The 10,556-nt window shown below is 39.9% G+C and overlaps 1 protein-coding gene across 1 annotated transcript in view; it reads left to right on the top strand.

Annotated features, from left to right (window-relative positions):
- ARID4B (AT-rich interaction domain 4B) overlaps positions 1-10,556 on the top strand; it is a 118,338-nt gene that overhangs the window by 96,466 nt on the left and 11,316 nt on the right. Inside the window, 4 exon segments of the mRNA XM_025039062.1 lie at positions 2,401-2,485; positions 4,877-5,075; positions 9,800-10,552; positions 10,555-10,556. The exon segment at positions 10,555-10,556 is cut by the window's right edge and continues 364 nt beyond it. Of these exon segments, the coding sequence (XP_024894830.1) occupies positions 2,401-2,485; positions 4,877-5,075; positions 9,800-10,552; positions 10,555-10,556 (1,039 nt within the window).

Genomic DNA, 10,556 nt, shown 5'->3' with positions numbered 1-10,556 from the left:
CACCAGGCGCCACTACACATAAACTCTCTGGGCTGTTGCCCACAACCAACCCTAAAGGCAGCAGATGTTTGTTTCTTACAGACTGTGCACCTTTCCCAGAACTAGCCCCGCTTCATCTTCTCCCACCCCCTTTATCTATCCTTTCAAAACAACTTCCATCTTTCTTCCCCAGACTTACTGTTCACAAGAGCCCCGTCAGCCTCAGGTCGTGGACGTGCAGTGTTCTCCATCCAGCCCTGCTGCATGTTTAGACTGCAGGCCCCAGCACCAGGTCCATATCCTGGCTAGTATATAGCTCAGTAAACCCTTTCTTCCTGAAAAGCTTTCAGCCGCAGAAGTTATTGTATGAACATCACCATACAGCATCCGTGCACTGCCGGAGCTTAGGCAGGGAGCATCAGCTGGTACCATTCTGAGCAGCCATTATTTTGTTTATTAATATCTTGTTATCTTGTTCCCAAGGGAATTTAAGCAGCATACATTGTCTCTGGGTCACAAAGACGTCTTCCTCTATCACGGTGAACATTCTTACTATGGAGGCAGTAACTGTTTTTTGCTTTTTTGATGTGTTGGGTGCTCCATATAAAACATATAAATGTACAGTATTGTGGTGGTAGTCTTAAATTGAAAACTACTGTTTTACCCTAATTCGAAATATAATTCGTGTCAAAACCCCAAGTCGAATTAAGTAGTAGTATTGGCAATAAAACTGTCTTGTATCATTAAACTAACTACAAAGCAGAAAGTCTAGTTAAGAAGGGTAAAAACCTGTTATCTCTTTGTGTAGCTTACGTGGATGTTATGCATAACCATCGGGAACTGTCTTATCTTCAGTTTATTTCGTAAGAACATAGAAAACTCTTTTTCTTTAAACAAAGTACATAGCGTTGATTTCCATGACTATATTTAAACAACAGCACCTTCCAGGAGTTCACATTCCACTTTGCAGAGGGCAGAGTTATTTTCTGTTTCTCCACCTGCACTCCTATTTTGGAAAGAACTAAATTGCTTTCTTCTCTAACATACTGCAGTTTTCGGTATTAATGGGAAAGTTAAAAGTACGGCAAACGTACAGGGAGGTGCTACTGTGCCAGGAGAAATCACAAAAGAGGTGTGTTTAGTAGAAAGAATATTTGCTTTAAAACTTTTACAGTACTTATGTATTTGATCCTTAAAAAACCAGATGTGATATGCAGTCTTATTTTTATTTATTTTTAAAAATACAGTCTTCTACAGAATAAACAGTCTGATGTCGAGAATGTCTTGACCGGGGCCACGTACCTAGTTAGCGGGGATTATATAAATAAAGACTTTCCTAGAATTCATTTCATTCCTCCCTCATTCTCTTTAATTATCACTGTGGCCTCAGCAGCTTCCCACAGGTACAAACACCCTTGTGGGTTGAGCCCTGAGCTTCCCTGCAGCCCGGGAGTAGTTACAGATATTTTCTAGGGCTGCTCTAGAGCAAGAATATAATTTATTAGTCCAGTTATGACCCGAGTCATTTACTTGTTGACTTAAGGCCTTTATTACTTCATTTAGTGCCTCTAATAATGAGGACATTTGAATTTAAAAGCTCGTTTTCAGTTGTCCATGTTCTAGAGTTAAAAATGTCCACGAGTTTTCCATTTTCCATAATAAATGTGTATAACTTTTGAACATAAAAAGAGTTTAATTTGTTTCTAATGTTCTTTCTAGTGAGTTTTTACAAAAATAAACTTTTTTTTTTTTTTTTGCTGTAAACAAATAGCTTTCTTGCGGTCAGTGGTAACTTGCACCCTATAAAATCATGCTGGCCGTCAGCATGGGGTGGAGAGGCCATCACAGCTGCTGATTCTCAGCTGGCTGTCTATGTAGGAACCACCTCAGAATGCTGAAGAACCTCGCCTAGTAATGTTTTCCTAGTATTTTATGAGAAGATATTTTTCTAGGTGCTTTTGCATTGCTCATTATTATATTAAGTGTTACATTGTTATATGCTCTTCTACATCCAGTTATTTAAGCCTAGGGCATATTACCTTAGCTTCCTGATGTGTCTAGAAAAACAGTTGCCAGCTTGTTGCTTAAGAACAATACCGATATAGGAATATTGTGAGTTCTCCTAGGCGTTATTTACTGTACAGATTTAGTTTCTCTTTGGTGTAGCGGAGTAAGGAGTGCTGGCCTAGGACTCAAAGATCTGGCTCGCTAGCAGACGTCATACCCTTGGGCAGGTCCCCTCATCTCTCTCTGGGCCTTGGTAGCTTTATGCATCAAACTCGGAAGTTGAGCTAAACGATCTCCAGGGTCCTTTCCAGTTCTGAAATGTTCTGATTCTATTTATGAGTTTCCCTTTAATATGGCATAGTTACTTCTGTGGTATGTGTTTTGCATATTTATATTAATTTCTTTTAATTTTAGATACGACGAGTGGATTAAAGCAGATAAAATAGTAAGACCTGCTGATAAAAATGTGCCAAAGATAAAACATCGGAAGAAAATAAAGGTGAGTGCTCGTTTTGATGTATGTCATAGCTTTTAATTAAAGAACTTTTCCTCCATAATGTTGCTTTAAGTGTGTATATGTGTGTGTTTAGTGTTAGTAGAGTTGGAAATACTCTCTTGAAATAAGGTTTTCCAAATCTAGATTGGAAAAAAGTTCATATTAGCTTGTGGAAAGACATTTTGGAAATGGTTTTAAATGATTTTTGAGGCTTTTTTCAGTTTCAGCGTTGTAGAAGGCCACCCCGGCAGATTTCACTTACCCTCTTCAACCCTTTCTTGTCCCTCTGGTCTCCAGCTGGGAGACCCTGGAGTCCCAGGTCACTGTACTAGCTGCAGACTGCTCTGGAAGCAAAGGAGGCTTCTGAAAGCAGAGGACAACCCTTTTCCTCGTCTGTAGCTGGCTGTCGGTGGTGGCTCAGAACACAGTCAGGGGACCCTGTCAGCCACACTCTTCATTAGCTGCTGCTCGTGTGGGAGTTAGTGTTCCTTCATGTCTGATCTAATTACTAGTATTCTTTCTAAGGCGAAATCTTATAATGTTTTATTAGAAAATAGACCATTAACTAGGTTTTAGAATCTTTTTTAATCTTTTTAATGCTTTGAGTGGTGTATATATATATAGTTAAGATATTTAATAGTTATTCTGAAATTCAGTTTTCACATTCAAAGCGAGGAGCTATTTATTTTCCTGCTAAATGATAGTCTGGTGGCCCCAAAGAGTGAAAGCTTTCTCTTAAAGTGGTTATTCTTTCTCACTGTAAGATCAGGTCCATGTTTTTAACGTTTTGGCGTCGGAACCCTGTTACAGCTCAGGCCTTCTCAAACTCTTCATCTTCACTCTTGTTCTTCATTGGAAACTATGGAAATCGTGCTATATTTAGCATTGTTTTTATCTACTGGAAGAATTTTGTGTGTATGGCCGCAAAAACAAAAAGCCAATTTCCTTACACAGAGCAGGTTTTAGGAGTATTTCTCAGGTAGAGGATAGGGTAGGGGTGGGAGAAGCCATATTAGGATATTATGTGGGTTTTTTCTAAATACTGATTTAGTTCTCAATTCAGTTCTTGGCCCCTCCTGGTCATAAGGAAAGAGGCATGTGGATTTTGAAAAAGCTTCCTGGAAAATATTGATCCTGTACACCTCTCTCTCTCTCTCTCATCTGACCTGAGAACCACTGTGTTCGAGGCCGTCTGCTAACAAGCATTTAAAGCCATATTTGAACTACGAGTGGGTAGACTATTTCTGCCTTCAGAATGTGTAGTGTATTACGACGTCTGGTATAAAGTAATGAATCGATGAAGTGGCAGCAGCAGAAAAATTAGACCAACACTAATCGTTGGTAGGTTGTGGTGGTCTCCGTGCTCATACGTGCTCATACGTCTCAGCGCATTCTGAGACTTACACCCAGATGGCCTAGGTCAGTGAATCTCACACCTGAGCATGTGTGACACTCACCTGAAGGAATTGTCGCAACTCACATTGCTTGGCCCCATCCCAGCATTTCTGGTTCACTCGATCTGAGTCTGGTTCCAGGAGTTTCCATTTCTAACAAATCCCTAGAAGGGGCTGATGGCGCCAGGCCAGGTCCTCCCCAGGAGAGCCACCGCCCTGAAGCTCGCTGTGTGGAAGGAGTTAACCTTCTCTGTGTCCAGCTTAGCACTGGCCACTCACATCCTACAGCCTGACTGTGTAGCAGGGCTTCAGGGTTGTTTAGAGAGCTTGTCTAAATTATTTTTCCTATAAATTATTTTAAAACGATTTAAAAAATAGTTTTCAGGAAGTACATTAGCCTTTGCCCCACCTGCTTGTAAACAGAGCATTGGAGAAAATTTCTCATTTTTTTCCCCCAAAATATTAACTTATCAGTGAGATAGGAAGGGTACCTCCAGCTTGACTTTACAACAGGTAATTTGCTTAGAGTTACTCCCAGCAGTCAACTGAATGAAGGTATTTGGAATTTTGTCATTCCCAGCCCACATTTTATATTGAGAATGTTCCAGGTTTTAAAATTTCCAGGTTGACATTCTTTCTTTCTTTCTTTCTTTTTTTTTTTTTTTGACTATTTAATCCTATTATGATTTCATTTTGAAGAATTTATAATACCAGTTATTAGCAGTAGTAGAGGTTTGCTAGTCTTAATTGCCTATCTGATTGCTCATTTATTTCCACTATTTAAATATAAATATTAGACAAAAACTTTTTCTCATTCTGCAGTGTTTGTTAAATAACTTTGAAAAAACATCTCAGGCTGTTTTGAGGGGCTTTTTATACTCTGTGTTATTTAATAATATATTTTATACCTGAGTTAAAATGAGTATTAACATTGTTCACTATTAAATGCCTCATGGTAAATTATGGCTAACATGAGATACTTTTTTTCCTCTTAATCTAGAATAAATTAGACAAAGAAAAAGACAAAGATGAAAAATATTCCCCTAAAAATTGTAAACTTCGGCGCTTGTCAAAACCACCATTTCAGACAAATTCATCTCCTGAAATGGTATCTAAACTGGATCTTACCGATGCTAAAAACTCTGATACAGCGCATATTAAATCCATCGAAATTACTTCAATCCTTAACGGACTTCAAGGTAAATATAACAGACATCTCCTGTTGTATGCAAATGTTTTAGTTTGCGTAAGTCAAATTCTACAAGGGTCATTCAGTGACATTATTAAATTCTGTTTTTTAATGGAACCAGAAGTTTTTTGGCTCCATTATTACTTGAAATAAATCAGCCATTGATTGAGGATTGGAAATATTTGTCATTAGTAGATCCAAGGGCACTATTAAATTTTAGTTAAAAGGTAATACTCACACTTGTACTGTTACTGTGTTTTTTTTCAAGTACTGTTCTTTATGTTGCCATGTAAAGCATAGTAGTTTGCATTATGCCGTATCAGACTATAAAATTATATTGATTTTTTGTAAAGAATATTTAACTTTGCTTATCTCGATTATTATGTTCTCTGTTACGGCGACGTTACTGCTTAATATCTAAGGCAGAATGAAGTGTAACTATCAAATAATAAAAATGACGAGGACCGGAGGGAGTTAGTAAATCTGACTGGCAAGGCAATGGGGGCGGGGGTCTGATCTGTCAAATGAAGTTAAAGAATGTATCTCCATAAAAATATTTTACATTTCTCATAACTTAAAGGGAGTTCGGATTTTTTTAATTTTTTTTAGTGTAATGGAGATTACACTCAAATGGATGTTTATGTGAACTCATTCTATAAACCAAATGCTGTAAATACTCTGAAATTAATTTTTAATAATTTTATAATGCAGAAATAGTGTATGGAAAATACATAATTTAATAATAATGTGAACATTTTTATGTCTACCATGGTGATGAATGAATAGTATTTACTTAAAAGAATTCTGAATTCCTTTACTTTTCTTTAGAATTGTATTAAATCTACATGCATATATTCCTAAAGAGGATAAAAAATGTGAGTAGCAAGCATAAGTCTAGTTATGTAAAAAAAAAAAAAAAAAAAAAAAGCATCTTTCCTCTTACTGAAAGCTCCTTGAGAATGTTTTCTGAGTAGAATCTCCAGGTCATATTCTGATTTTATTTCTGCTTCTCTGAGTGTCTACAGAAGCCTCTCAGGGAGTTCAGTGGGGCAGGGTCTCGGGGAGCTCGTGGAGACATCGGGGCTCACCACGGGAAGATCCGGCTCTGGGCGTGGTGAGCCGCCGTGTACTTTGTGATCCCAGGCTCCCAAATGGACCTCTAGCCTTCGGCCGCGGGCCAAACAGAAGCTTTCTGCTGGGCGGAACGATCTCGGTAGCGGACCCCAGTAATGGCCCATCGAGGGGGCCGGTGCAGTTCATCACCACACGCTCAAAACGAGCTGAATGCAGATACAGAGTCCGGTCGCGCTCGCAGACGCGAGGGGCTGGCGGGCGACCCGGCCCGGCCACACCCCCCTCCCTCCGCCTCCGGCGCAGCGCCCCCTTCCCGGGACGTCCCGTTCCAGGGTTCCCTCTTCGAAGCAGTCCTTGGCGTTCCTTCGGTTCTGATCTCCCATGCTGTCTTTTACGCTCTCTGGTGTAGTCTCGCTGCACGCGGTGAGCACGTTCTCCAGTAACGGGTTAAGAGCACGTGTCTAAGAGGGAAGGTAATTTTTTAGAGACTGACTGCACGTCTGAAAATATCTTTATTTCATTCATGGCTTAACTGGGTTGGAAGTTGTTTTATTGGCATCGTTCAGTCGTCGTTTTTTGCTTCCAGTGTTGTTGCTGTGAAGTCCTGATTCTTAGTATGTGGCTTGTTTTATTTAATTAGCTCAAGATAAAATACATTTAGGTTATTTCCATTATTTTTTCTGTTGCAAACAGTTCAGCAGTGAGCATTATATTGGCATACTTTTTAACATTTCAAATGCTCTCTTCGCGTATTCTCTTTTCCTTGATGAATTTTATTTTATTTTGGCCACAGGTCAAATTCAAGACACTTGAGATTTTTCCAGTTAGAAAATGATTGTTGCTGTGCACGCGCATATGCATGTGTGTGTATATGTAAAGAAAAATGGATCCCGTCTGTGAGTGCGGAGCACAGCGAGCCAGGAGTTTATCCTCTCAGCGTGAAACAGGCTGGGAACAGAATGAGCAGGGTGGGTGGTGGGTGGGGGTTGGGATTCTGTGGAGAAATTGAACGTCTCCAGAGAACGATCGATCGTTGTACCACTAGAGATCCCGTGGAGTAAACTAGATCCCTGGCGAATCATCTGATGGAGAGCTTATCCATTAATGAGCCCTGTCACCACAGTGGTGCCTGTCGCATTTTAGTAGGTCATCCTTAAATGTAAGCAGTCAAGGAGAGCTCCAACATAAAAGATGGGAATTAAAACAAATGGAAGAAATGACCTTTGACGAGAGAGAGATGAAGGTAACAAAAATGAACTATTAATCATCTCTCTGATTATTAAGTAATCTCAGAGAACCTATAAGTATCTGTTGATTATTAAATAATTTGAGAGAACCTATATCCGAAACCAAGGATGAAATGAAAAAGGAACAAAGAACAAGAAAAACTTGGAATTAAAATTTGAAATTAAAATTCAATAGAGCACTTCAAATTTAAAGTTGAGGAAATCTTCCAGGGAATATGTGAAAGCAGTATGGAAATTTTAGAGAAAAGGTAACTGAATAATGAAAGCAGAGGGAAGAAACTAGTAACTGCCACACAGAACACCGTTGCTTGAAAGTACTAATGCGTTTGTATCTCTCTGTGTTTTGTAATGGGGAGACACTAGCATTGCTTCTGAAATCGTATCAGACAGTATGAGGAATCAAGAAGCCATGGAAACAGCGTATCTGATTATATATAACTGTAAAAAGCAATTGGATTAAAATAAACAACCAAAAACCCAACCATGGTTCTCTTATGAACTGTCTCACACTGTGTTATCGATGTATTATTGATTCGTACCTCATTCCTTAGCGAGTGTTATATGTAGTGCTTGCTCTCTCTCCATATGTGTATCACTAGGGTCAAGCAAGCCTTGGGTTGGGCGGGGGGGAGGATGGGGCAGGGTAGGAGAAATAAGCAAGTAACTAAAAGAGGAAATGTTTCCAGAACCGAAGGCATAAAGCTTTAAATGGAAAGAGCCCACCAGGTGCCTGAAGTAATGAAGAAAGAGCCATGCCGTGGTATTTTATTATGAAATTATAAAATAGCTGGAATACAAAAGTCACCACAAAGGATCGAGAAGACAAATGAAAGTAATGTTTTCAACGCTATAAGCAAAGGAGCAGTACCTTCAGCATTTTGAAGGAAAATAATTTTCAACTTGGAATTCTGTGCCTGGTTCCACTAGTCATCACAATTAAGTTTGAGGGGAAGGATGTATTCAGACGCGTGAGGACTAAGAATATTTACCTCCATGTACCTGTTTTAGGAAACTACAAATGATGTTCTCCAACACAGAGTGGGAGATACTCCAAGAAGGAAGGTGTGACATGAGATCCCTTGAACAGTGAGTCTAGATCAGGAGAAAGTGCAGGGGATTCCGGGGTGTCGGCTGTTAGAGCTGACCCAGAGAGCGGGGCGGAGGACGGGCCTCCAGGGAAGAGGCTTAGGGAGCTGAGTAGAATGCTGGGCTTAATGGAGCAATTGAGATCGATGTGAAAGGCATAAAAAACGAAGACGACTTGTAGGAAAAGACTTTTGGAAACACTTGGAAAAAGGGCTATATGAGAAAGGAAGTGCACTATTTATTTCTGCAACGAACCACATTTACATGTTGTAAATACTGTATTTACATATATAGAGAAAGTACGGCAGAAGAGAGATAGGGGTATTAATACGAAAGTCCTCATGGCTTATAGCAGACTAAACTTAACCAACAAATAGAATATTGCGAAGAGACGATGGTAATAACTATCAGAAGGAATAGAAATAGAAATGCTCAGTGTCTCCTAAACTGTAGAATGGGGCCGGTAACAACATAGACCTCACAGGGTTTTTGTGAGAGTGAATGGGATGATCCGTGTAAAGCATGTGGAAGCACCTGGCGTGTAGCAGTTTCTCAGTAAATGTCATGTTAAAATCGTAATAAAAGCTATTTTTTATACTTAATTGAATTCATTTAATATAAACATTTAAGAAATAAATTCTATAAATATTTTCATGTAAGACGATCAGTTACTTGTATAATTCTTTTTTTTTAGGCGAGGCAACCCCTGGTTGACCTCACGGATTGCAAAGACCTTGTCAGCTTACAATCCATTTTTTTATTTTTTATGCACCTGGTCTTTTTAGGTGGTCTCCCATCCAAGTACTAACCAGGCCCGACCCTGCTTAGCTTCCGAGATGGGATGAGATCGAGCTCGTTCAGGGTAGCATGGCCGTGGACTAATTGTGTAATCCTTGAAAGCATCCATTGTGGAAATCCATTGTTCACAAAATCTTTAAATAATCACCGCTACAGTGAATATAAGGGCTAAACTTTTGTAAGAATACAGATTTTGGAATTAGAAGTGTTCCTGCTTATAAATTGGAGAGGCTTCTTTTCTATCATCAGCTTTATTGAGGTGTAATTTACAGATAATGAAATTCACGACTTTTATGTTTACAGTTTGGTGAGTTATGGGAAAAATACACAATAGTGTAACTACCACTCCAGTCATGATACAGAACATTGGATGAGTGTCTTAACTCTCTGAAGCCCCGTTTCCTCACTTGTAAAACAGCATAAAACCTGGCAACTGGGGTGACTGTAAACGTAGCTCGTGTATAACGTGCCTGGCACAGAGAAGACATCACTAGTCTTTTATACTCATCGTTTTTTTCTTCTTTGCCAGCTTCTGAAAGTTCCGCCGAAGACAGTGAGCAGGAGGATGAGCCGAGTGCTAGGGACATGGACAATGATGGCAAAGAGGAAGCTAAGAGTGATCATTTGACCCACGCCAGAAACGAGCTTTCAAAAGAGGAACAGAACAGTTCATCTTTGCTGGAAGAAAACAAGGTCCACGCAGAATTGGTACTATCTAAACCAGGGTCGAAATCTCCAGAAAGATTAAGAAAAGATATAGAAGGATTATCCGAAGATACTGATTATGAAGAAGATGAGGTCACAAAAAAGAGAAAGGATGTCAAGAAGGACACCCCCGATAAATCTTCAAAGCCACAAGTAAAACGTGGTAAAAGAAGGTATTGCAACACGGAGGAGTGTTCAAAAACCGGGTCCCCGGGCAAAAAGGATGAGAAGGCCAAGAACAAAGAAGCGCTGTGCGTGGAAAATAGTAGCAACAGCTCTTCGGATGAAGACGAGGAAGAAAAATCGAAAGCAAAGCTGACACCGACTAAGAAATACAACGGTTTGGAGGAAAAAAGAAAATCTCTACGGACAACTGGTTTCTATTCGGGATTTTCAGAAGTGGCAGAAAAAAGGATAAAACTTCTAAATAACTCTGACGAAAGACTTCAGAACAGCAGAGCTAAAGATCGGAAGGACGTGTGGTCAAGCATTCAGGGACAGTGGCCCAAGAAGACGCTGAAGGAGCTCTTTTCGGACTCGGACACGGAGGCGGCGGCGTCGCCCCCGCACCCCGCCCCGGA

The sequence above is a fragment of the Pteropus alecto genome, unplaced genomic scaffold (assembly GCF_000325575.1).
Source record: "Pteropus alecto unplaced genomic scaffold, ASM32557v1 scaffold189, whole genome shotgun sequence".
Lineage (NCBI taxonomy): Eukaryota > Metazoa > Chordata > Mammalia > Chiroptera > Pteropodidae > Pteropus > Pteropus alecto.
Note: the sequence above shows the minus strand (reverse complement) of the source record. Positions and strands in the feature narration are given on the sequence as shown.